At 44.8% G+C, this 27,555-nt stretch overlaps 1 protein-coding gene and 1 long non-coding RNA gene across 11 annotated transcripts in view; one reads left to right on the forward strand and one right to left on the reverse strand.

Annotated features, from left to right (window-relative positions):
- Positions 1 to 2,038: 2,038 nt before the first annotated feature.
- The window catches only part of NRF1 (nuclear respiratory factor 1), a 143,195-nt gene continuing 117,678 nt past the window's right edge, over positions 2,039 to 27,555 (reverse strand). For 7 of the 10 annotated variants that reach the window (XM_032275991.1, XM_032275998.1, XM_032275997.1 and 4 more), the window contains 2 exons: positions 13,929 to 13,985; positions 9,063 to 11,298 (listed from right to left, as the gene is read on the reverse strand). In XM_032275991.1, the coding sequence (XP_032131882.1) occupies positions 10,934 to 11,298; positions 13,929 to 13,985 (422 nt within the window). In that variant the 3' untranslated portion in view covers positions 9,063 to 10,933. Of the gene's footprint in view, positions 3,061 to 9,062; positions 11,299 to 13,928; positions 14,003 to 27,555 lie in introns of those variants that run through there. The other 3 variants (XM_032275999.1, XM_032276002.1, XM_032276000.1) reach the window with 3 other exon arrangements.
- LOC116550187 lies at positions 5,283 to 27,098 on the forward strand. Its single transcript, XR_004268271.1, has 3 exons — positions 5,283 to 5,596; positions 7,082 to 7,083; positions 27,064 to 27,098. It is a non-coding gene; the product is annotated as an uncharacterized LOC116550187 (long non-coding RNA).

Raw genomic sequence — 27,555 nt, forward strand, 5'->3', positions numbered from 1 at the left:
CATTTTTTTTTTTTTTGAGATGGAGTCTTGTTCTTTCATCCAGGCTGGAGTGCAGTGGTGCGATCTCCGCACAGTGCAACCTCTGCCTCCCAGGTTCAAGCAATTCTCCTGCCTCAGCCTCCTGAGTAGCTGGGATTACAGGCGCCTGCCACCACACCCAGCTAATTTTTGTATTTTTAGTAGAAACGAGGTTTCACCATGTTGGCCGAACACCAGGCTGGTCTGGAACTCCTGACCTCAAGTGACCTGGCTGCCTTCGCCTCTCAAAGTGTTGGGATTACAGGCATGAGCCACCATGCCCAGTCCCACCCCGATTTTTAATGTGGATATTAATTCTTTCTGGGTGTGGTGACTCACACCTGTAATTCCCAGCACTTTGGGAGGCTGAGGCATCCATATAACTTGGGGTCAGGAGTTCCAGACCAGCTTGACCAACATGGTGAAACCCTGTCTCTACCAAAAATACAAAAATTAGCCAGGCATGATGGCGGGTGCCTGTATCCCAGCTACATGGGAGGCTGAGGCAGAAGAATCACTTCAACCCAGGAGGCAAAGATCGCGCCACTCCATTCCAGCCTGGGCGACAGAGCGAGACTCCATCTCAAAAAAAAAAAAAAAAAAAAAAAAAAAAGGATTAAAAAAAAACCAAACAAATCCAGAGGTGCTCAAGCCATCTTTAGGATTTTTTAAATTCCTAAGAATTTTTCGTAGGAATTTTTTTAAGGAATTTTTTCCCCCAGAACATAAGAAAACAAATTATATATGAAATGGAGCTGGTCTGGTGATGGGTCTCTGGCCGGTCCTCAGTGTCTTCGTTACAGAGCTCCTCAGCATTGGAGTGGCACAGGCCAGAGATCACTGGTCTCCAGTAGGACTACATTTTAAAAAGCAGAATGAGCTGCCCCAAGATAAAGTTCCTTTTGCCTAAGAAGCCAAGTGCTTCTATAGAGATGAACAATTCCACTTCCTGTTGCCACATTTTTAACTATTTATTGAATGAGGCAGTCAAAGACAGAATGGAAAACAACACAGAATCCATGCTTTGCTACTGGGGTTTTGCTTTTTTCTTCTTGGCAACTTCTCAAACTATTTGGAGGTTATTTCACCACAAAGGAACACGGACTTTAAAGTCCCTGGACAACTTCACAATGACGATAAAAAATAATAATTAAAAAAATAACAAATTGTAGAACTAGGACTATTTATATGTAAATTTCCCACCCTCCCCCCATTACGTACAGAAAAGAACATATAAAGAACATTAGTTTTATATAAAACAAGCAAATACAAGAATCTGAAACTTTTCTCAAAGGTTGAGCAAGACATGAAGAATCTTTTAATGTCGCATTTAGAAAACACATTAAATACACGATCACACACATGGGGAGAGCTGGGAGGAGGGGGGAGGAGCTGTCCCTGTACTCAAGGAGCAGAGATTTGGCCTGTCGAAAAGTCAGGTGAATTCAGCCACTGGAGACTCAGGGCTTGCAGCTGAGAAAGAGTTAACGGTTACCAAGAATACCCAGACACCTCCAAGGAGGAAAGCTGTTCCCAGCCTGGGCCACCAGGCTGCATCCAGGAACATGAGCCTCCAGGAGTCCATTCGGAAGCAGGGCCTGATTCGGGAACACAGCAAACGCCCTCAGCTGTTTTCTAACACACCCTATTGTGATGGCCAGCCTTCCATGAGCCAGGTGTCCCTTCTTCCCTTCTGTGTACTGCCAGGCCCAACCCTGCTTCCAAGATCACACAAGATCAGGGGCGTTCAGGTTGCTGTGGCTGTAGACCGGGTGTCCCTTCCTGTTGCTCCAGCGCCTCCTCTGTGAAGCTACAGACAGCTAGAGAAAACTGCTCCCATAGGTGTATCCTGGTTTAGGAAGATTTTGCTTTCCTTCCTTTCCCTTCCAACCCCTCCCACCCCCTTCCCATCCTCTCCACCACCATGCACGCACACACACCCACAAGCACACTTACACACACACTCATCAAACCCTTAATACTTGTTACCTTCAGTTCATATATACGACCAATTCAGGACTGACCTTAAAACCAGAGGAACATTTTAATAGTCATGAGATCAAGAAGGATACCTGGGAAGGAGAGGAGATGGGAGGCTGAGGAAAACCCTCTTGTCCCAGGCCCAGGAGCTTTCAAGACATTCATCTGCCTGTGGCAAGGTCAGCACCTGGGCCAGCCCGAGGAGCATCTCAGCTAGCAGACCACGTAGCCCCTGGACCTTGCAAGCGCATCTCTGACCCACGCCATGCCGGAACTCCTTCCTCAGGTGAGTCCAGCCGAGAGAGTTCTGGGTGGCCACTGGGAGGCAGCTTTGGTGAAGGGCATGGTCACCTCCGCCTGAGTTTGTCAGTAGCTCAACGCATGACCCTGGTATGAACAAAAACTGGGTGACTGTGTCTGGCCACGTACCCTACCACCCACTAAACTGGGTGAATTATTGTTTCCACAGCTCACCTTGATTTCATACAGATAATTCCATGCGGGTTTCATACATATATATATATATGTATATATATACTTTACATATATGTAAATGTGTATGTCCATATGTACACATATACATATATTCACACTCACACATACACACACATAAGTATACACACACATTTCCGCAGAAAGAAGTCCTGCCACAATTTGGCTTTTTTGGGACAGTGAAATTGACAACGCAGTTTCTTACTCCACCAATCCCAGAAAATCAAGAGTGGTGCTTTAAAAAATGCAATTCCAAAATCTGCTGCCTTTCTTCCTTTTAAAAAAAAAAGGTTAACAAAACTTTTCTTCCAAAGTCGAGAGACTTAATTCCATTTGATTGCACCTCTGCAAATGTGTAAAAAATCTTGAAGTAGACTACAAAACGATGCCATAATATGGCTGTATGTCACTGTTCCAACGTCACCACCTCCACAGCTTGGCCGTCCATGGTGACTGCGCTGTCTGATATCCTGGTGGTCACAGGGGCCATGGCCACCTGCACTGGTCCGTTGCCCTGGGCGAGGCTGGTCACCACAGTCTGGTACATGCTCACAGGGATCTGGACCAGGCCTGGAGAGACAGAGGGAAGACCGTTGGTGGGGCTCTTGCTCAAGCTCCTTTTTTCTGGCTGGACAGGGGCACCCAGCTCTTGCCTTTGAGGTATCGTGGTCACCAGCCCCAGGTGATCATATATACCCATGGCCCAGGCACAAAGATATCCCTTCTCCCACCCCATTAAAATTTTTTTCATTAATGTTTAAGATTTATAATTGATACATAACTGTACATGTTTATGGGGTACACTGTGATGTTTCAATGCATGTATACATTGTAGAATGATCAAATCGAGATAATTACCGTATTAATCTCTTTAAAGATTTATCATTCATTGTGGTGAAAACATTCAAAATTTAACTATCTTTAACTATAGACCACATTGTTATTCGCTACAGTCACACTACTGTGTAACAGAACATCAGGACTTACTCTTCCTTACCTGCTGGCCAACCTCTCCTGCCCCCCTCCCCCACCCTTCTCCAGACACTGGTAATATTGTTCTATTCTCTACTTCTATGCAATCAACTTTTTTCCATTTTAACTTTTTTTGTTTTTTATTTTTAAAAAGATAGGGTCTGGCTCTGTAACCTAGGCTGCAGTGCAGTGGCGTGACCACAGCTCACTGCGGCCTCAAAGTCCTGGATTCAAGTCATCCTCTCACCTCGGTCTCCTGAGTGCTGGAACCACAGGCATGTGCCACCATGCCTGGCTAATATCTATCTATCTATCTATCTATATAGATAGATAGATATTTAGAGATGGAGTCTTGCTATGTTGCCCAGGCTGGTCTTGAACTCGTGGCCTCAAGCGATCCTCCCACCTTGTCCTCCTGAATAGCTGGGATTATAGGTGCAAATCACCAAGCCTGGCCATTTTAACTTTTTTAAAACAGACTATCAGGAAAGAAAAGTTTGGAGAAACTGTGGAAACATGCCTCAGGGTAGGGTCTCCCCAGCTTGCCGTGAGAGGGCCCTGCCTGCCCTCGTATCTAGGAAGCACAGGCCTGTCAGGTGTTAATGCCCCCTGCCTGCCTTCTCCCTCTCGGAACAGGCCACCATTACCTTTCTTTGATATTTGGCTACACTGCCTTCTTCAACCCTCTTTCTGCCTATGGCAAGTCTCTCTCAGCCTAAAGAGTAAAAGCTTCTCCCTCTCTTATCCTGTCTTCTGGCCACTGCCCCATCTACATGCCTTCCTTCAGAGTCAAGCTTATTATTATTATTTTTAAAAGCCTAGGGCACTTGTTTCCTGGTTTTTAGATTTCACATACCAGTAAAATGTAAAAACACATTTTGGGGTCAACTTAAAAAAAAAGACCCCAACTACTTCCCAATATCACTGTTATTTCAGAGCAGAAAGGATGGTTTAAAGGAAGAAACATAACCTCCATAAAGGTAGGCCTGCCCAAAAAAGGAAAGCTGATAATAATAGATTTTAAAAAAGGATTCCCTGTAACTAATGTATACGTCCATCTCCTCTTCCTTCTGAAACTAGAATTACAGTGAATGGGGCAAAAAGGATATAAACGAGGGATGTCAACGTTTTTTTGGAAGATGCAATGCAAATGTGAAATGGTTCTGATTTATCAGAGAAGTGGAAGGGGCAACTCCTACGCCCACACAGGGCTCAGGACATAGAGGCCTAGCTACTACAGAAAGAGGGGATGAGGTTAAAAATGAGAATTAGTGAAAGTCTGCAATTTAACGGATTAGATCAATCCCAACATCCAGACCCAGAGACCTTTGCTGCCGGGCCTCTGAGATTCACCCACTGTATTGAGAAACTGACCCGGAGAGGCCCCTTTTAGTTCCTGTTGACATTTAAACCATAGGCTACTTTGATGAAGATAAAAATTAATCAAAAAAAGGGTTGTCAAAATATTTTCTAATGCAAAAAATCAAATATAAAAGATTTTCTTTTCCAATGTTAAATTGTATGTAACTGTTTTCTGGGAGTAAGTGTTGCCAGTTTAGGGATACGGGGTAAGCATTTGGTGATGGAATGAGACGTCATGAAGTGAGGCTTGCTGTTCTGGTGACAGATCGCTGGAAAACCCGGCTCCTCTGGTGTGCCCTTACACAAATGGAAGATATGGCCAGTCCCCCCAACACTTGCAATGCAGGCCTGAAAGGGAGGAGGCGGCGGCCAGCCTCCATGAGCACATGGGCATGGTGGAAAACAGGCTGAGGGGCCAGGCCTTGGCTTACAAAACTGTGGGCTTCAATTTCTTTCAACAAAACCTTTGCAAATGGCTCTGGTCTTTAATCAATCCCTCTTTCAGTTCACCCCTTCCCAGTCACTCAAATTACCTGTCTTTATTATTATTAAATAGTGATGAGGTATCACTATGTTGCCCAGGCTGGTCTTGAACTCCTGAGCTCAAGTGATCCTCCTGCCTCAGCTTTCCAAAGTGCTAGGATTATAGGCGTGAGCCACTACACCCAGCCAAATGATCTTTCCATAACGTGTTACTCCCTTCATCTCAAACATTTAAATGCCAAGGCATTTAAAAGGTTCCCAAAGTTTATAATAAAGTTCAAATAATTTAGTATGGTCTTCAAGGCCTCTCATGATTTGCCCTGGTCCATCTTTCCAGTCTCATCTCCCTCACTCTCTTGCAGGTACCCTGCGCTCTAGGTAACCCCGCACCCCAGACTACTCTCAGTTCCCTCAATCTAGTAGCCACACTCTTGGGCCTTTGCTCAGGCTGTTCACAAGATAGACTTATCCCCCACTTTTTCCCTTTATACTCGGGTCAGCTTTCCCCCCTTGTGGGACCTGCCAGCCCCATCAATGCTGGAGCAGCCTCTTCTGGATTCTCAGGAGGCCCAGGGACAGCCATGGATAAGCTGGCTGGGCCAGTTGATGCATGTCTGCGACAGGCCTTCCCACTTGACAGAGGGCTCTTTCCAGATCAGGCCTGGCTCTGGCTTATTTCATGTTCCTCACAGTACGAAGTACAAAGTGTGCCACAAGTTGCTATCAACATAGCCTCAAGGGTCATGTACTGCTGGCCTCAACCAATGTGCAGCTGGACCCTCTCCCTAGCCTCTAGACTCAAGGCCTGGGCCTGAGTGTATACATGTGAAGACCGTACAACCTCGTCAGCCCCCCGCCTCCTCCCTGTGTATCACAATTATGTTCTCCTCTGGTCAAAACAGGTAAAGTTAACAAAGTCACCCAAAATGCCCAGTGGCAAGGCCAAGACACCTGTGCGATCCTTCAGGGAGCCCACATGCTGGCAAGTAGCAAGCAAAACCAGAAGCCACAGTCAGCCTCATTTCACTGCTCCTGCCTCTAGGTTCCATTGAGTTCCAAAAGCTCCAAGCTTGGGGAACAAGTCCCCTGTTTTACAGCTACAGAGACTACAGTGTGCAGGGAGATCTTTTCTAACTGAGCAACAATCTGGGTTAGGCTGGTGTGAACAGAGACTAAAAGAGTTGTCAGAGGTAAATTTCTTTCACCTTGGCTGTGATGTGATTGGGTTTCCTATGATGTGAGCCCATGCCCAATACTGTTGTTAAAATAGTTTTTATATTATCATGGAAGATTTCTTCCAGAATAAAATTGCAAAAATTTATCCACTGGCTGGTGCTGCCATAATCAGAATGACCTTCAGAACATCTGACCTTATCTTGCTGTTCTCCTTCACAGTTCTTCAGTGGTTTCTAGTGGCCCACAGGATAGAAAGTCCAAACCCCTTTGCAGGTATTTAAACTCTTCACGTCGGCCACTGTTGTTCAGTTAAGCCTGGTGATCCACTAATCCCCACTCACTTCACACGCCAGCCAGATGAACTACTTGACTGAGGTCCATGCCTTCTGCCTGGAGGTGGCTCCTCCTCTTCCTCCGAGAGCTAGCCCCAGCCTCTCTCCTCATCTTGGGTCCTCTTCACTGATGCTCCTCCTCGGCTCTCTGCACAGGCTCCTTGGAGGCAGCAGCCTCATTCATCCTCACTGCTTGCATGTCTTGTCCCCAAGGAGGCTGTAGAGTCCTTAAGGGAGGGATTAAGTCTCCATCTTTGAGTGGCCAGCAGTCAGCAGGTGCCCATGAGTGTTTTCTGCTATCATGAATGAAACCTGCCCTCTAAGATTTAACATGTGTCCCTTCTAGGGACTGCGAGATTAAGGTGGGTGAGACTTAGGGTGATGACGCTGTTTTGGAACAAGAGCTCCCAGCCCAGAAAAAAAGCAACTTAAAAAATACTACATTCAAGACTCATCCAAATTAAGCTGTTTTTGAAAGATTCCATCTTCTGTACTCCACCGCTGACAACAGGGAAGAAGCACATTTTGCCACACCTGGGTGAGGAAACGGTCCCCACCCAAAGCTCCCAGGGAAGAGTAACTGGTGAGGACAGCCACACACCTTAGAAGGCCGGGAGAGGGAGGACATGATGGGAGTCATTTCATAACCCCCCATGCCTTGAAACCCCAATTCTCCTATTTTCTACATAGAGTTTTGGTCTACTGCCACCTTAAATAAATGCATGACCATCCCACTGTAGGGATTTTAAGACCTCTCTCTCACATAGCCATTTTGACATGGGATTAGATTAAATCGCCTCAGTGTCTCTGACCTAGCAGCCTTCATATCCCTGGCAAGGGAAAGGGGGAGGGGCTGGAGGCCTGGAAACCCAGCATGCACTAAGTCGGGCGGCTGCCCTTGGAAGAGAGATGATTAAATGCTGAGGTACAGTAATCAGGCTGGGACTGTCCCCGCATCTGCTCAGCCTGCTCCTGATTAGCCCTAATCTAGAGGCACATGTTAATCCTAGTTTGTATTCTGGGTCATTTCAATTGATTAAGCAACAGGAAGACCTTTGTGTTCTACTTTAAGGGGCGGAAGTGCTCCTTTTTCTTTTTCACAGGGCCCTTGGAGAGTCCTAGTAATGAGACTCCCTTGGCCTCAGTACAGCCCCTTTCCAAGCCCTCTCACACCCATTCATTGCATGTCACTTGACTTTGGCTGAGACCCTAGAGAGGTCCACAGGGCAGGGCTCCTTACCCTTCACAAGTGAGAACCAAAACCACCGGCTCATCATAAAGGCACATACTTCTAACATCCTGAAGATTTTAGTACCCCTGTATTTCAAAGCTACATAAAACCTTAAGAGTTTAGTAGTGCTCCCCTCCCTGTGTCCATTATTAAACTCTTAAGGTTTTGTGTAGCTTTGAAATACAGGGGTACTAAAATCTTCAGGATGTAAAATGCAATTAAAAAAAAAAAAGAGTTTAGTAAATACAACCCCTGTCTTTTTATCTGAACTCAAAAGTAAACATAAAAATTTTATTAAAACAACAACAACAAAAAAAAACCTCAATACAGATCAAGGGAGGACTGATTTTGTTCCCCAAACGACTTATGGTAAAGTCAGGGGCCCAGGCCTTTGATTTGGGAGTGTTTCCATATATCAGAATGTACCTTAGCACCTAACATGAGGGCCAGGAAGGACTCAGAAGGGAGAGGGCTGTCCTCTTTGGGCTCCCTGCTGCCTTTCTTCTCAAGTTTCATGGTAAGGTTTATAGAATTGGTCAAAATGGAAAAAAGGTCAGAGGTGACTCAGAAACTTCAGGTGCTAGCAGAGATTTCCTCGTCCAACAGCTGTCGGACCCAGATCTCTGGAAGAACTCCTGGCTGTAGGACCACATTCCCCTGGCAAGGACAATGAGGCTTGACATGGCTCTTTTTTTTCTTTTTAAATGAGTTGTGTATCATTCTTTTTTTTTTTTTTGAGACGGAGTCTTGCTCTGTTGCCAGGCTGGACTGCAGTGGTGCAATCTCAGCTCACTGCAACCTCCGCCTCCTGGGTTCAAGTGATTCTTCCGCCTCAGCCTCCTGAGTAGCTGGGACTACAGGCGCGTGCCACCACACCCAGCTAATTTTTGTATTTTTAGTAGAGACAGGGTTTCATCATGGCGAGAATGGTCTCGATCTCTTGACCTTGTGATCCACCCCCCTCGGCCTCCCAAAGTGCTGGGATTACAGGCATGAGCCACCACTCCCGGCCGAGTTGTGTATCATTTTTGAGCCAAAATGGTGAAACATGCTTTTCCCAAATAAATGGCAATGACATTCTTCTAGTTGCTCAGGCCAAAAGCTTTGAAGTCTTTGAAGTCATCCTTGACTTCACATCCAACACACCAGCTAATTCTCTCCCTTTGAATACAGACCCCAAATTCAACACTTTTCCTCCTGCCTCCCCAGACAAACACTGCCATCCTTTGCCTTCCTTTGTGATCAGCCTACCTTAGCACTTGCCAAAGGAATCTTTTAAAACTTCCATACAAAGTGATGCCTCTCAAATCACATTACATGGGAGGCAGATTGTATCGACTCAGAAGCCTGGCCTTGCACGCTGCAGAGCGAGGGGCATGACGCTTTACAGTGGTCTGTCTCTGATGGCGGCACCAGGGGAACACTGTGGTAGACCAGGGGCGCCAATGACAGTTACTTTAAAGGTTAGGGTCACAGCCTTGCACACTCTGTGGATTTATCATTCACGAGCCAATCTACTCTATTCCAGATCTCTCATGGGGCAGTGAGTTTCATCACTTGCCTATTGTATATGGAATTTACATATATACACATATGTGCACGTATATGTGGAAATGGAATTTATTTATTTGGGGGAATTTATTTTTCCCAAGGTTAACTACTTTCAGTATTCAGTATTATTGGATGAAGAAGTATATATAAAATGGTTAACTACATCTTCAAATATTGTTTGGCAAAAGCCGTCCCATCCCACCAAAAAAATTCCTTTGCTTCTTCCTATCAGGAAAATAAAGTGCAAATAGCTAACAGTTGAAGGAGTTTACATAGCCTTTCCCACAAACATCTTACACTGTCCCCTCATTACAACCACGTCCCCTGGGTACCATGTGAGCTTCCTCAGGCAGGTTCCTCTGTCTGGAATTATGCCCTGCCACTCTCAGTCCAGTTCTTCTGACAGTTTCCACACAGTGCATGGGGTTGCCTGAGGGGACAGCCCACCAGGTTTCTCCCTCCTGTGACTTTTTTGCTGCCACCATTCATTTGGCCCCAGGTATGTGCTGACCTGTTCCCAAGGAGTTGCTGCTTTTCTCTCTGTAAATCTGCAAGCTTGCATTGTTGGCAGGACTGTCTTTGAATGCTGAGCAACTTGAACACAGTAGGTGCTCAATAATTGAATATGATATGAAAATGTGTAACTGATCATACTCTTCATAATTTTCAGAAACTTGGTGGTACTCCCTTTAGTCTTGCCCTCCACAGACCGAACAGCCTTAACAGCTTTGACTCTCATCCAGAATGAGGCCGAATTTTCTCCACAACAACATTCTTATGGTGCTGTAGTTCAGCTGCATTTTATGTGAGAAAAAACCAGGCTGTTTATTTCCATTAAAGGCTTCTGAGTCAGAAAGACCTACATGTGAATCTTGGTTCTGCTATTTAATGGCTTGTGAGCCTGTTTCCTCATATATAAAATGGTGATCACTCATCTCACAGCGCTGCTGAACTAGAGGGGGGATGACACAGTAAAATCTACTACAGTGCTTGGCACATAGTAGGTATATAATAAACGCCACTGCTTTTCAAAGATGACTTTGAGTACGAAGTTTGATGGAGTCTGGCTGGGGTCACAGATGTTAGACTAAAGCTCTCAGAAAACAGAAAGAAAAGCAGAGACAGCACAGATCTCCTTTCAGCAGTGATTTTCTCCTGCCAGGAAGCACATCATTCGTCAAAGGCCTTCAAAGATGTAAAGATGAGAGATAAAAGCCATGAAATCAGGGCAGATGGACTGGCAGGCAGCTTCCCGTCTGAAACACAGCGATGGTCAGGACTGGCACTGGCACTGCACCATGACGTAGACGAAGCAGTTGCTAATCTAGCACATTGGTCAATAAGCAACCAGGAAAAACCACTCCTCAATAGTAAGAGTGTTGAAAATATGATCAGAGCAGTCTGATGTGATGTCATCACCCTGATATATTTCTGAACTCCTCCAGAAACTAACAGGCTTGAGCCAAGCAGAGCACAGGGCTGCAGGGCTGTCGAAGTTATCCAGCACCAGAGCTGGCCCTCCCCTCACCCCACGACAAGATAGAGCAGGACAGACAGCCTGAGGAAGAATGGGCCTTTCATTTGTCCTCACAGTCTGGGAAACCTTTGGGAATTGTTGTTTGCTGTAACTGAATCTTTCAGCCCGAAAGCCTTCCAAGTTGGTCATGGAAATATCTTTAGTTGCGAGAAAAATACTGATGGCTGTTGAGAGAAAAAGAGCTAAACAAATAATAAACATGACAGTTGGTGGAAGAGAAATACTTCTTAAAACCCAAAGGAAAATTGACATTATGTAATGCCTTCTGTAGTTTATGAACATGAATGCTAACTACGTACATCAGGGAAATACTGGCCCAAATGGGAACCAGGACCATGATTAGAAAGGAGAGGAATGCATGAGTAAGAAATGAAATTACAGATTATATTGTTTGAGTTTTTAAGGAGCCAGAAAGGGTTTCTACAGGTGTTTGTAGGGGTGATAGGCAGAAGGAAGTCCTTTAAAAATCTTCCATTTACAGGCTTGGAAAAATATTTACATCAGTGGCTGACATCTAAGGAAAGCCACTATATGAAGAAAAACATACATGGTATGTGCCAGTATAGAAGTGGAAGAAGAAAACAGGAAATCAGTAAAGAAGCTATCAGTAAAGTAGGCAGGCAGCAGTTAGAGAGGCTGAGAATACCAAGGACTAGATGGAAAGAGGACATATGTAGAGCAAGAAAAGGAAAGTCATGAAAAGAATGTCAATATCAAACAAATAGGAGGTCCGAGTTACCTCATGATAGTAGGGGAAGGGGGGAAGGGAAAAAGCGTTTCTTTCCCAGTGGTTCTGTTTCTGTTCTATTCGCTGCTCCTAGGATATTTAATCTCCCTTTTCCGTGTTTCCTAAGTCCAAGGCTTTTGGGTACATTTAGGGGATTTATGGATTAAAATATGTCTTACATCTGGCAAGTACTGAGTATTCTCATGAAGCCAAGAGCAGCCTCACAGGTGCCTTGGTGTACAGGGTGCTTTTCAGCACCCAGGGTTTTTCTTCCATCTTGCTGGACCATCTCAAGACTAAGAAAGACTCCTTGTGGAATAACATTCAAAGCAGTGAATCTGGTTGAGACAGAGTCATTCTATCTTTTGCCTGATTTTGCAGACCACCAGGAAGCTTTTCATGCCCCTCATCCCACGAACCAAATATTAAAACTGAATTCATTTTTACTTTATTAGTAAATGTATTTCAAAACCTATTTTAGACATATAATTTCCTCTTGACATTACTGGAGATGCCCAGGAGCATGATGCAATCAGGGTCTGTGTTTCAGTACTTAGAACCACCATGGTTTATTACCCTGAAAATTGAGCTCCCAATGTGGGGATGAACAAGCTAACTTCAAGGCCTATTGATCTCGCCAAGAAGGCTTTAAACTGAAAATGGCAGGATAGAAAGCGTTCTGCTAAAGCTTGTGGAATATGCATATGCTCTGGAGCAGTGGTCCCAAGCATTTTTGGCACCAGAGACCAGTTTCGTGGAAGACAGTTTTTCCATGGATGGGAGGATTGGTGGGAGTGGTTTGGGGATGAAACTGTTCCACCTGAAATCATCAGTTCACAAAAGGTTCATTCTCCTATGAAAATCTGATGCTGCTGCTGCTCTGACAGGCAGTGGAGCTCAGGCAGTGATGCTCATGCTCCTGCCACTCACCCTCCTGCTGTGCCAGAGGTTGGGGACCTTTGCTCTGGAGGACATCTGATCTGACTGTACAGACGAAGGGCAAGGGGTACACAGTAAATTCCCAGAAGAAATCACTAGGAAGAAGGGTAGGAACAACACTCAAGGTTGAAGTCTGTGTCCCAGAGGATAGAGCATGGCAATATGCAGGGTGCACCACTATTTTAAAATGGAAAGTGAAGCCCAGATGACAAACCTCAGAAGAAGGAAGTCACCAACAGTCTGCAACAGTCAGGTGCAGAAATGAACAGCAGGCCCAATCAGGAGTTACTCCGAGTTAGGAATGGAGATTTGTTTATTTTTTTGTTATTATTATTTTCAAACTTTCTATGATGGAAAACTTTAAACAGGCACTAGGAGAGGGAGTAGTACATTGAACTCCATGTGCCTGCCATCCAGCCCCTGCCTCTTCTATCTGAGCAGGGATAGGCTGAGACAGGGAAGCTTCCAAAGATGTACTCTTGACTTTTCATCCCCCCACTCAGCATAATCTGTAGAGCACCATTTAGGAAAAAAAAAAAAAAACCCACAAAAAACCAAAACTTTCTAAGAGCACATAAAGGGCAGAAATAAATTTGCTTTAGGCAGTGAGACACCTGAAAAAAGCAGATCTGCAAGTAGAAATAGACAGTAATGGGGCTTTAGTCAAATGGAAAGAAATCTATCCCAATACACTTCACCTTGATCAAGTTTTTATCCTCCCTTTCCTATCTGAACTGTACTTAGCATAGCCAAATTGTTCATGGGGACAAGTTCTTCATAAAAGAATCCCAACTAGAGGTGAGAGGATCACTTGAGGTCAGGCCTTCGAAGCTGTAGTGCGCCACGATCATGTCTGGGAATAGCCACTGCACTCCAGCCTGGGCAACGTAGTAAGACCTTGTCTCTTCAAAAATAAATAAATAATTCCAGCCAATAAATGAAAATGAAACATTTGACACTAGAAAAAATCAGATTATCAATGGTTACTAAAACTATCAGGTGACCAAGTGAGGGGGACTGCACAATAGAGGAATCCCACCATCCATGCAGGAAGCAGTGCCTGGAATGACAGCCTCACAGTCACTCTATCCTCCAGCTGCTTCCTTCTTTCCCCAAAGATGAACCCACCTGTGGCTTTGTCAGTCAGGATCCACTTGCGACCTGCACGATCTGCCATAAAGAGGCCTGACAATAACACAGAACTGTTAAAAAAAAAAAAAAAGCACCGGGCAAGATGGGCCACCAGCCCCGCTGCGGCGCTGCAGCTTCCCGTGCACATCCGGTGCCGGGTGCACAGCCTTGCTCCTTCCACCCGTGAGGAACGCCTTCCGTAAGCATGCCAGCGCCGAGTGCCAGTGTGCACTCAGACCACCAGATCTTAGTTTGGTTGAAGGGAGGGAGGTCATTTCCCTCGTATTTCCCCCTTGCAATTAGAATTTGTGATGTGATTTTCTTGTATCAGACTTACCTTCCTAATTATGTCTTCTTTAAGCTAATATGCAAACTAATTTGTATTCCCTAAGTACCCAGCAGCTGGGTCAGGGGGTGGAGGAGATGGTCCAGGCTTACAATGGCTTGCTTAGAGAAACTGTCCAAGGATTTAAAATGTGTCACAAGTAATCTGCATGACAGATAATCTGTAGGTAACAAGTAAGAGTTGACTATACTCGCATTTGTAAAACCAACAGGCCACTTCTTTATCTTAGGACTGCAATGAGGATAAATAACATCATGCTTGCATGATTTTAATTCTTGAGACAAAAGACACTGTCTAAATTTGAGGGAGTATTGTTATTTTACGTGGGCTTTCTCCAGGAGTCAAAGCAACCATGCAGCAGCTACCAGACACAGACAAATAGAAGCAGCAAGATGAAAGGCCCTGTCCTTGGTCCCGAGAGCTGCTGAAAATGGAAAGTGTTGGCAGCCCACCTGTTGAGTGAAGCAGGTGCCACTTAGACATTCACTTTACTGACTCCAACCACAAGCAGCATTGTCCACACAATGCATGCTTCGTTTACACACTCTTGGCCTGAGTGTTCACATGTCCTCTTGTTTTAATAAGATGCTCCGTTTAATGAGAAAAGGACTTTCTGGTCCAACAGCAGGGCTGTGAAAGCTTAATTAGAAGGCCAAGGAGAGGGTCAGCTGAAAGTGGACATTCCTAAAATTAAATTCCCTTCTCATTGGTTATATTTCAGTATATATATATATATTTTAACAAGGAGCAGGAGTGGAGAAAGGACATGAAATTCTTGGAGGAAAAAATACAAAAAGGTGAAAAAGAACACAGTCTAGGTAACATGGCTGGAAGGAGTTCTTCCAGAAACATTCAGGCAAATTTCATTTTTTCCTCCCAACAAGACTGCAATAGGAACTCCCAGGCTTCCTTAAGCAGTTGAGGCATTTCAAGAGGTTCAGACCACTCTCAAACAGAGCAGTCCACTAGAGTTTCCTGTGATGATGGGCCCGTTCTTTTTGAGTGCTGTCCAACATGGTGGCTACAGAGCGCTTGAAATGTGGCCAGCGTGACTGAGGAACTGATATCTCAATTTTATTCTGTTTTAATTAAGTTTAAATAGCCAGAACAGAGCTCTAAAACCTTCCCAGAGCTTCCAGTATGCCAACTCTGTATCATAAACATGCCTCCAACAGACAGACACATACCCTCACACTGTGTAACACTCTAAGAGTTGCCTTTGTTTAAATGGAAACTCAATCTGGAATTGGATGCTTTGTATTCACCTAAAATATAGTTTTTCTTGGCATTTCCCTTATTTAAATCACAGGTTCTTTCCTTTACTTATTTTAACACCCTCCAGCCCCCTAGGCCTCTACATGAGAAACTATCAGCATGCGAGAGCAATGCAGTGTAGATGCATGTTATGGTGCTATAAGGAATGAGGAGAGGCTGGGCTGGGCGGATTCAGAAGGGCTGCTGGACGCCTCTCTAGCGAGCCAATCTGATAGCATGGTCTTTGTAGTCTAGCTCACAGCAGTGTCTCGGTAGACCCCTTCCATGATTCTCAGATCCAATTGCTAGGCTTTACGACGGCAAAGATTTTTTTTTTTTTTTAATCAATTTCACTTAGCAAATCCCATTTAGTCTCTGAAAAATCTCTAAATTGGGGCCTTTTTAATAATGAAGATTTGGTGTAATTATAATGTCACAGGCAATTGTGCTGACAAAGCAAAACCAATATGTCTCCTTGCCAGGCCTTTGCTCTCAGTCTGACCAACAGGAGGAGAAAAGAGGCTTTGTCAGGAGCAGATGTGCACTGGGAGGCCCCAGGAAAGCAGATCTGTTGAATGAAGCAGGTGCCACTTAGACATTCACTTTACTGACTCCAACCACAACCTCCCCTTCATTTGATATCCTCCTCTTGGCAGGAGGATGGAGAAAGAGCATCACACAAAGAGGAAGCATGTTTATCCTGTTCAGATTACTGCTTCTGCCAGGCTGCTGCTGCTGCTGGGTTCTGCACATTTGCTCTTTATTAAGCAAATGTTAGAGCTGGGTGCTGGGAAGTGAATCCCTATATTTACACAGGTAACCTGAGAGCCAGAGGGCCCCAAAGCATCCTGGCTGCAAGGTACACGCTATTAGAGTTAATAACAGTGCACTGACATTCCTTCAAAATTCTAATGGAAGCATAAATAAAAAGAGGAAAGTCCCCTTTACCCAAGAACCTGATAAACTTTATTCTATAATAATTTTTCCTGTTCTAATATTCTGAGTCCTGTGTGAACTGTGATTAATGCCCTTTTTACATGCTCCGTTAAAATCTACTTTTCCATCCATGTATTGAATAGAAATGATTCCAATTAAACTTGTCCAATTGTGGCACTGGATTCGGTATGTCAGGAAAAAAAAACCCCTTTACAGAACAGCGCTCACAATGACAGGCACAAGATTCAGTCTTGGTTTATAAAGAGCTGCAATAATCTAAGACTATAATCTGCCTTTAAATACAAAGACTTGGAAAGATCTGCGGACCTAAAGGGAAGGAGGATGAGATAAAGAAACATGTAACTTGGCCTTGAGGACACCACGGATGGAGGGGAGACCACAGTCAGTGGTGTCCATCTGCCAGACGGCAGGGACCTTCTTGGGAATCTTTCTGGAAGCCCTGATCTGAGTTGTCTGCCCGGAATGTCCCTGGCTCAGATTGATGCTCTGTTCACAGAATGGTGTGCTGGCTCATCAAGTTTCCCCAAGCTGAGAATACCTGACACAGGCAGACCAAAGAGTAAATGAATTTGCATCTACTGAAGTACAGAAAAACAAAAAAACAGTATATGAAGATATGCCAAGGGGGCTTGACAACTTGTGCTAATTCCCTTTGGGGCCCTGATACTTCGACTGGAGGCATCCAGCCTTTCACATGAGAAACATCTAAAAGCTGCATCTGAACGACATGGCCACGCACAGATAAACACTAAGAATAGACACTGACAGCTAGTGGCCTATCATCTTATTGTAAAGGCCTCTATGTCCACTTCTGATCTGCAGTCTTTAAGCCTTCAAATAGCAGAGCCTAGATTACCAATTCCTGGCCTACAAATGATGAATACCCGAGGCCACTCCAGTTTATAATGGTAGAGAGAATGACACATCCCCTCTGGACATGCAGACTACACGAGGAGCCTAAACCTGCAAAGAGGGACAGAAGATACTCTCAGGAGGTAGTGCTGGTCCTTCTGAAGGTGTCCACAGGTCGGCACCTCTGCAGAGACAAAGAAATGCACCAAAGAACCCTGGAAACTGGAAATCCCTCCAGCTATGGGGGTTATGCCTGAGGAGCGACAGGAAAGGCTTGGTAATTCTAGAGAACAGAACCTCATGCCTAAGGGATATGATGTACTTCCACCAGGAACACAGGCTTCCTGACGCAGGGATCCTTGTGGGAGATTCACTACCACCTCTCTGCGAATGAAGACTCACTGGCCCAGCCTAGGCATGTGTGCCAGAAGTACTAAGAATGAACCTCTGAAGGTTAGTTCCCTTCCCATTCAGTGTGAGTGATTAATAATCATAATGAGAATAATCATAATAGCAGTTGCAGCAGTGGTGGTCAGCAGTTACTGCATGCCTATGATGCCCCAGCCGCTAAAGAGAGTAGGACTCAATAGTCTCTGCTCCCCCTAAAATTAGTGCCATCAATACATCTCCCAGGATGGGGGAGACTGGGGAGTCAGGAAAACTGCCACCTCTTTCCAAGAGCTATTTTGGAAGGCACTTTGGACTTCAGGAGGTCATCATGAAGACAGGAAGGAGGACCCGTTTCAGAAGTGAAGAATCACCACTGAGCTGTCCCTTCCCTTCCTCAACACCATGAAAAGGGTTGGGTGAGAAACACACATGGGGCAGAGAACTGTACCCCTCTTTGAGTATCTAGAATCAAGGGCCCCAGTGAACATCTCTGCGCTCCCATTTCTCAGCAGCAGCTCTGTTTCACTGTGAAATCTAGAATTCATCCAGTTGTCATGGCTCCTGTCAGCCTTGTGACCCATTAGGCTTTGGACATTTGATCTTTTGGTGGGCTACTATAAATCCATTAGAGCACCTGGCTGCAGATACCTGTAGCCTAGAAGAGAAAGTTGCACTTGTGAGGAATCCAAGTGGAAATATGCAAGTGGCCTGAGTCATGAATACACTCACTAGGAAGTGAGTCTAGGTGTCGCCACTGCCTCCTGTCTCAGGTTTTCCTGCTTGGACTCTGCAGTGCATAAAAACAGATCAGTTCTCCTTGCAACCCTCCCACCCTACTGTTTACTGGCTGCGGATTACGGCAGTCACATGGGTAGGTTTTTTTTAAAGCAAAGCCACGCTGTTTATGAGCTGAGAAGGTTACTGGAAGACAAGGCTCATGAAGTATTCGTGTTGTCCTCCCCTATGCAGAGGGTGTACAACCTGCCAGAAGACCACATTGTTATTGCTATAGCCCTTAGACCAGCACTACCAATTAGAACTGTCTTCAATGATGGAAATGTTCTGTATCTGCACAATCCATTAAAGTAGCTACCAGGTCCATGTGCCTATTTAAATTTAAATGTGAATACATTATAATTAAATTAAAAATTCAGCATCTCAGGCCGTATGTGGCTATTCAGCACTTGAAATATGATTGTGACTGATAACTACCTTTTACATTTTATTTCATTTAAATTAACTTGCATTTAAATTCAAATAGCCACATGTAGCTAATAGCTATCATACGGGACAGAGGAGATTTAGATGTTAGGTTTTGATATCATGTTTTTTTTTTTTTTTTGCCTCTGTTAAGATTTACTATAACTCTTTGACTTAAACATCGCTGCCACCATTCCTTAAAACAATCCTGCAAAGGAGTCACCATACCAAGTACCAACATAACCAGATGAACAATAAAGACCATGATTTTCATTTGTGTTATGCCTTCTCTACTTCCTAGGTTGGATAAGTTGGCCAAGAGAGAGTGAAGGGGAAGAAGGAAGCTTTCGCTGGGCAGTAGAAAGAGTACTGGAGATCTGGTATGATTTCCAGTCTGACTGTTTAACAGCTGACAGACCCTGGGCAAGTCCTGGCTTTAGCTGCCTCTGAACAGGGCTCAGAAGATCTGTTCTACCCAGTTTACCAGGCGAAGGTAGAATAATGCAGACACTGCTTAGCCATTTGCAAGGAGATGATGGTGGCAGTCAGTGATGGTGGTTGTAGCAGTAGTAAAAAAAAAAAAAAGGAAAGAATGGACAATGAAAGGAAAAAGATGAAGACCCTAAACAATTATGCTCAATGCATACGGCCAAAAGGCAAAATTAGAGCCAACTGAAATGGTTATTTTCCCAGTATGACATCTACCAACATGCTTCCTAGAATGAAAACTATTCATCTGAGAGAAAAGTTAGCTGACTTAAATGGGAAAATCCCTATCTGCCAAGAAAGCCTATTTCCCAGGGGGCATGTGGAGGATGCTAAGAGACATCACCGTCCCAAGGTGCTGCGTCACACACACTGTGGCAGTTCCCAGGCACAGCTGCCAGCCCCCAATTCAGCTGGAGTCACAGGCCCCGCTCCATACTCCCCTCACTCTTCTTCATTTTGAGTCACAACTCAGAGCTCTCCTTATAAGAAGGAATCTTTTCAGGTCTAGGGCTATGCCCCCTCCTGCACCATTTAAAAAAGACCTATGATTCCAAAAGAGGAACAGCTGTAATACAAATGAATCTTCATTTGCTTTTTCTTACAGAATAGACGATGCCTCAGCGTAGTCTGACTGAGACCAGCACCCTAGTATCTTCATTTTCTTTCACACTCTATCAACAAGGGGGTCGGTGGAAAAGACCATTTACTTTACGGGAGGGCAGCCTAAAATTTCACAGCTACCAAATGTGCTGCTCTTTGGGGACCTTGAAGATGAGAGGCTTGTATCCTGGGACTCACAGCTCACAGAAAAAACAGCCGCATAGGGGCTACCCAAGTCAAGTCCTGGGGCACTGAGCTTACCATCTTTGGATGAAAGGTACAACTGGTATCACAGTGTCACAGAACACAACAGCACTTTTAAAGCTATTATGCATTATGGTGACTGAAAATGTACTCTTACAATAAGACTATTTAATGCATTCATTTATTTAAGCATTAATTAAAATAATGAGGCAAAAAGTGATATAGTACACACTGGAATGGCACATTAGCAACATTCTGGGGAGGAACAATGATACAGTTCCTAAATTAATTTAACATTTACACCTCAGTGGACTCTTGTGAGAACAAGCCTGTATGCTGATGTGTCCATGGAATGAGGAGTACAGAAAAAGGTGGAAGGAGAGACGTGTTTTATAGACTAACATGTGGAGGACTGGCATTGCACCTATCGTTTTTATAGAGCTGGAATAGAAAGACGTGTAGTAGGTAAAAATGGATGATGGTGGTGGTGACAAAAAGGGAAAAGTGGCAAAAGTTACCTTTTGTGATGGAGTTGAAATACAATGTAGCTGCTGAGATTTGAAGACAGACTGTGCCATTCAAGGAGTAAAAAGGCCACACTCATTACTGCAAACTATGTACTAGAAGAGAACAGCAGCGCTAGATGAGGGCAAGTGACAGAATCACCAGTAGGAGCCTTTGAACAATGTCACCTTATATTTTCTTCAGTAGAGGCTGTAGAAAGGGCTTTGGTTCTATTCCCATTTTCACAGGATCTACCTCTGCAACATACATCTTCAACTGCATAAGGCAAGCATTCAGATTGTCTTAAAGACAGGAAAGCAGCGTCTGCATAGGACTGTGCACTCTAACATATGTGAGGATGATGGAGAAGAAACTGCTGCTGACAGCTAAAGAACTCCGTATTTATGATGCATCCCTGTGCCAGGCACTATGCTAAGAACTTGACAGGAATCATCCTGTTTAATGCTCATAACTTCCTTCTGAGTACAGAACTATCATTATCCTAATTTTTATAGCTAAGGCTTAGAGAGGTTAATTTGCTTGCCTAAGATTACAGAGCTTGTTAGAGGTGCAGCTTTTAGGGTACCCAGCTCTTCGGGACCTCCCCTCTCCCTTGCCCCTCCTTCTACTCTCAGTGCTATACCAGAGACCTACAGAGTTAAATGATCCTCACCACCATCTTCTATGGCAGTGGCTCTTAACCTTTTTCTGTGGGCTACAGATGAGCAGGGGTGGGAGTGGGGGTGGGAATGCCTCTGGTCTAGTTACACATCTGATCAAAGTTATAGATACCCTCCCTGCTGCTAGCGGGAGCAAAGCAAAAAAAAAAGCTATAGATACCAAAAAAATAAAAATACCTTTGTATAGAATTTCTCAGGGTCCATAGATCCCAGGTTATTGGGCTGGGCATGGTGGGTCGTGCCTGAAATCCCAGCAATGTGGGAAGCCGAGGAGGACAGATCACTTGAGGACAGAAGTTCAAGACCAGCCTGGCCAACATGGTGAAACCCTATCTCTACCAAAAATATAAAAAATTAGCTGGGTGTGGTGGCACACGCCTCTCGGGAGACTGAGGCAGGAGAATCACTTGAAGCTGAGAGGTGAAGGTTACACTGAGCTGAGATCGTGCCATTCCACTCCAGCCTGGGTGACAGAGTGAAACTTCATCTCAAAAAAACCAGAATATCCGGCCGGGCGCGGTGGCTCAAGCCTGTAATCCCAGCACTTTGGGAGGCCGAGGCGGGTGGATCACTAGGTCAAGAGATCGAGACCATCCTGGTCAACACGGTGAAACCCCGTCTCTACTAAAAATACAAAACATTAGCTGGGCATGGTGGCGCGTGCCTGTAATCCCAGTTACTCAGGAAGCTGAGGCAGGAGAATTGCCTGAACCCAGGAGGCGGAGGTTGCGGCGAGCCGAGATCGCGCCATTGCACTCCAGTCTGGGTAACGAGCGAAACTCCTTCCCAAAAAAAAAAAAAAAAAGAATATCCTATTGTTCTTATAATATATATAAAGTTAGTTTTCATGGGCAATTAAAACATTGGGTTTGCCACTTTACAATCAGTACAGAACAGGCCTTACAGCCATCCTGTCTCACTTGGGAGGCCTTGCAGAATAGAAACATATGTTCCAATCTCTCATGCAAGGAACCCACCCAAGAATCCTGCTTTCTTATCTGAATCTCTTGTTGGTCCTCAACCATCTTCTCTGTTACGCCTCTTGCTAAAAATATTTTTTGAGACAGAGTCTTGCACTGTTGCTTGGGCTGGAGTGCAATGGTGCAATCTTGGCTCACTGCAACACCTCTGCCTCCTGGGTCCACATGATTCTCCTGCCTCAGCCTCTCGAGTAGCTGGTATTACACGTGCATACCACCATACCCAGCTAATTTTTTGTATTTTTAGTACAGCCAGTGTTTCACTATGTTGGCCATACTGGTCTCGAACTCCTGACCTCATAATATGCCCGCCTTGGCCTCCCAAAGTGCCAGCATTCCAGGCGTGAGCCACTGCGCCTGGCTGAAAATTTTAGTTTTTAAGGAAGTATTGTATGAGCATAGTTGAGATTAAATTCTACTGGGAAAACATGTATTTTCTTAAAGTTTTCAATAAGGTTGAAGAAAACAGGGAAGTGAAAAGGTGAAGATTGTTTGTTATAAACATAGAATGTTTTTTCCTAAAGGAATGTCTAAATTGATTTAACTTGGCAGTTGGAATGCATAGTAAAATGTACATTTGTTTTACATCACAGCAAGGCAGAGTGGAGTCTTTTAGTTTTAGAAAATGTTATGTTGAAGTCTTAAGGTGGAACCTCAGCAGCAAGACTGTTGCCAGGACCAGCACAGAACACAGGACACACTACCCTGAACAAACAGCGAAGGGCTGCTCCATCTCTAAGTGTAATGACGGTAACTTGTCATCAGCTTTAATTTTTAAACAGCCCTCCAGTCCATTTCCCTTCATTCAGAACATGAGGAGGGAAGGCTGAGACCCCTAGTCTTAATCAGGGCAGCATAGGTAGTAGGTGGTTTCTGAGTCTTCAGTGCTGAACAGCAGAGACAGATACACTCTTCAAACTCTCTGGGGAACCCCAAGCAAGGGCTGTAGGCAGAGCCAAGTGGAAGACCCAGTGAGGAGCTGGGGAAAGTGGCCAGTAAACTTGCTCCAGGCAAAAACGAAGAGGCCCCTGCCCCCTTCCCCAGGATCCGCAGCCCTACCGCCTTGGTCTCAACTTTGCTAGACACAAGTGGGAAGGCTGAGAGAGTCCTGGCCTAAACTGAAGTGCAGCAGGAGGGCTTGAGCAGAGGTTTCTAGGAGCTGAGGAAACAATTCGTCTGCTGGGGTTCCTTCCTTCTGAACATCATCTACTTCCCCTCAGTTTCCCTGGTTCTAAAGAGCACCCCATAGGCTACCACTCGACTGCAATCAAGATGACACATTCACTGACTGCAAAGTACGCTGCTCACTGAAAATATTTAAGGCTGACAGCCAGCCAAGGACTAGTTCTGCAACTGGAGAAGCATACAGACCTGTGGGCCCCTCTGGGCCAGCAAAGGCAAGTCTGTGCTGTGCAGAGGGAGGGCTGCTGAGCCGGGGGCACTCGGCAGCATGAACCCCCAGAGAACTCCCACAGCCCTCAGAACAGCTGGGCAGATGGGCACTGTGGCTAAACTAGACAAAGACAAGCAGCCTCTGGCAGGGGTGGGGAAAGGCTTGACATTCCCAAATTTATTTGTTCAACAATGCTTATCACCCTGCATTTGTGGAGTCTAGACAGGAACCCAGCACTCACATCAAAGGGAGGCAGTGTAGTACAGTGGTTTGGAAACAAATTGCCTGAATTCAAATTCCATCTCTGCTACTCTATGGGAACTTTGTTAAGTTAGTGAAACTTTCTGTGTCTCAGCTTTACTAGATGTTAAATCAGTTTAACAGTGTTTACCTCAGAGTTATTACGCGTTTTAAACACGATGAGTGGAAAGCACTTAGAATGCTTGTACATAGTAAGTATTACATAAATTTTGTTAAATGAATAAATTAATGATACAACAGGACTGAGAGACAGAATGCAAGGTCAATAGCTGAGAAATATGTTGATGTCCTTGGTCAGAGAGCTCCTAAGAGGGGTATGCCCTGCTAACATATTTTTTTTCTTTCTTTTTTGAAATGGAGTCTCACTCTGTCAACCTGGCCAGAGTACAATGGCGCGATCTTGGCTTACTGCAGTCTCGACCTCCTGGGCTCAGGGAATCCTTCTGCCTTAGCGTTCCGAGTAGCTGTGAGCCACTGTGATGGGGTAATTTTTATATTTTTTGTAGAAACAGGGTTTGACCATGTTGCCCAGGCTGGTCGTGAACTCCTGAGCTCAGGCAATCCACCTGCCTCAGCCTTCCAAAGTGTTGGGATTATAGGTGGGAACTACTATGTCTGGCCCCCACTAACATCTTTACTACAAAAAATGAAATTGAAAAAAATCAAAAGAAAAGAAAGGAGAAAGTGAAATTTCAAAGTGCAAGAATACTTGCTTCCCTCACCTGGTCCATCTCTGTGATGAAAACTCCCCATAACCCCAAACCTGGGGAAGCTGGGGTAGAAGCAGAGGAGAAAACTTGAGTCAATTTTAAAATTTGTTAGTGGTTCTGCTGAAAGGCTTGGTGGATGAAAAATGGCTAACATAAGGTTTTATTCTTTCAAATGAACTTTAAAATTAGCATAAAGTTCATATCGCCAAAACACTCTACGGACTTTTGAATGAAATTTTTTTTCAAATTTAAAAGATGAACCTTTGTTTGTTTGCTTGTTTGAGACAGAGTCTCGCTTTATTACCCAGGCTAGAGTGCAGTGGTGTAATCTCAGCTCACTGCAACCTCCGCTTCCTGGGTTCAAGCAATTCTCCTGCCTCAGCCTCCTGAGCAGCTGGGATTACAGGTGCCCACCACCATCCCCGGCTAATTTTTGTATTTTTAGTAGAGGTGGGGTTTCACCATGTTGGTCAGGCTGGTCTGGAACTTCAGACCTCAAGTGATCTGCACGCCTGAGCCTCCCAAAGTGCTGGGATTACAGGCGTGAATCACCGCACCTGACCGAGAACAGCCAAATAGATAAATGGAAATAGAAATGCCTCTGCCACTAGACTGTACACAGTTTATTTAAAAATTCTGCACATCATAATGATGATATTTCAAATCAGTGTAGGAAGGATAGGATGAATTTCAACCTTTTTTTGCTTTTTTTTGAAACAAGGTCTTATTCCTGTCGCTTAGGCTGGAGTGCAGTGGCAAGACTGTGGCTTACTGCTCACTGCAGCCTTGGCTTCCTGAGCTCAGGTGATCCTCCCACCTCAGCCTCCTGAGTAGCTGGGACTACAGGCATATGTTACCACACCTGGCTAATTTTTTTGTATAGACGGGGTTTTGCCATGTTGCCCAGGCTGGGTATTTCAACCATTTTAATAGAATAAATGGTATATGTAGTGCCACTGTATTCCAGTCTAGCCAACGGGGTGAGACTCCACCTCAAAAAAACCCAAAGGACAAAACCCCAAAAAACCCCACCCCAAATCAGCAAAAATGCTACATCTTCTCTTTTTTCTTTTTTTTTTTTTTGAGACGGAGTTTCGCTCTTGTTACCCAGGCTGGAGTGCAATGGCGCGATCTCGGCTCACCGCAACCTCCGCCTCCTGGGTTCAGGCAATTCTCCTGCCTCAGCCTCCTGAGTAGCTGGGATTACAGGCACGCGCCACCATGCCCAGCTAATTTTTTGTATTTTTAGTAGAGACGGGGTTTCACCATGTTGACCAGGATGGTCTCAATCTCTTGACCTCGTGATCCACCCGCCTCGGCCTCCCAAAGTGCTGGGATTACAGGCTTGAGCCACCGCGCCCGGCCATCTTCTCTTTTTTCTTGTGGCATCATTAGGAAAAGTGTCAGCTATTTTAGAAAATGTTGATGCATTCTTAGCAGCTCTGGTAAGAGGCTTATTAGGTTGGTGTGAAAGTAATTGCACCAACTTCAAATTTGCTATTACTTCTAATGGCAAAAAGAACCCACAATTACTTTTGCACCAACTAATACTTACGAACTTGTTATCTATTTTGTTTTCCCCCATCTACTTTTCAGGAATGAAAGATAGCAGCTGTATGAATCTGCGATAAGATCTCAGACAGAAGAGTGTTTCTGAGGTGGCCAAGTGCCAATATAATCCTTATCTTTCATTATGTTTGCTGCAATAGGAAGGAAGAGAAAGGTCTGTAGACCTGGTTTTCTGAGGTTTGCCAACAATGGGCGTGAAGGACTGGGCGAGAGGTGAGAGGCACTCAACAAAGAGCTCCTCAAGCCCGAGTGAAGGCCTGTATTTGTAGTGAAGGCCCGTATTTGTCACTCCTGGAGGTCAGGAGTCCTGGAACACAGGGGGTTCTGGGGACCAGCAGAGAGGAAGGCAGAGTGAAGAAAAACAAATGGGCTGAACTGTACAACTGCTTACATTAAGGTGTATAAGATGAAAAAAGTATTGAGATAACTGTGTTCAAAAAAAGAAGTAAAGGGCCGGGCGTAGTGGCTCATGCCTATAATCCTAACACTGAGAGGCTAAAGCAGGAGGATCCTTTTGAGCCCAGGAGTTTGAGATCAGCCTGGGTAACAAAGGGAGATCCCATCTCTACAAAAAATATAATTAAAAAAATTAGCCAAGTGTGGCAGTGCACACCTGTGGTCCCAGAGTCTCAGCAGGCTGAGGTGGGAGGATAGCTTGAGCCTGAGGTCAAGGCTGCAGTGAACCAGCCTAGGTGACAGAGCAAGACGCTATCTCAAAACAAACAAATAAAGAAGTAAAGGAGGGCCGGGCGCGGTGGCTCAAGCCTGTAATCCCAGCACTTTGGGAGGCCGAGGTGGGTGGATCACGAGGTCAAGAGATCGAGACCATCCTGGTCAACATGGTGAAACCCCGTCTCTACTAAAAATACAAAAAATTAGCTGGGCATGGTGGCGTGTGCCTGTAATCCCAGCTACTCAGGAGGCTGAGGCAGGAGAATTGCCTGAACCCAGGAGACGGAGGTTGCGGTGAGCGGAGATCGCGCCATTGCACTCCAGCCTGGGTAACATGAGTGAAACTCCGTCTCAAAAAAAAAAAAAAAAAAAAGTAAAGGAAGGAATTCATCTAGTAGCCTTCCCCAGCCTTAGGCAATTCTACCTACATCTAAATGAAAAGCACCTGTGAAAATCTTTAGATTGAATTAAACCATGAAACTCCATCCTAAGAGACCAAAGTCTATTGAAAAAGACAGAGAACACGGAACTAAAGTAATGTGAGTGCTTGGGTAGATCCTTTA

The sequence above is a fragment of the Sapajus apella genome, unplaced genomic scaffold (genome assembly GCF_009761245.1).
Source record: "Sapajus apella isolate SASKATOON/1434 unplaced genomic scaffold, GSC_monkey_1.0 scaffold7, whole genome shotgun sequence".
NCBI lineage: Eukaryota > Metazoa > Chordata > Mammalia > Primates > Cebidae > Sapajus > Sapajus apella.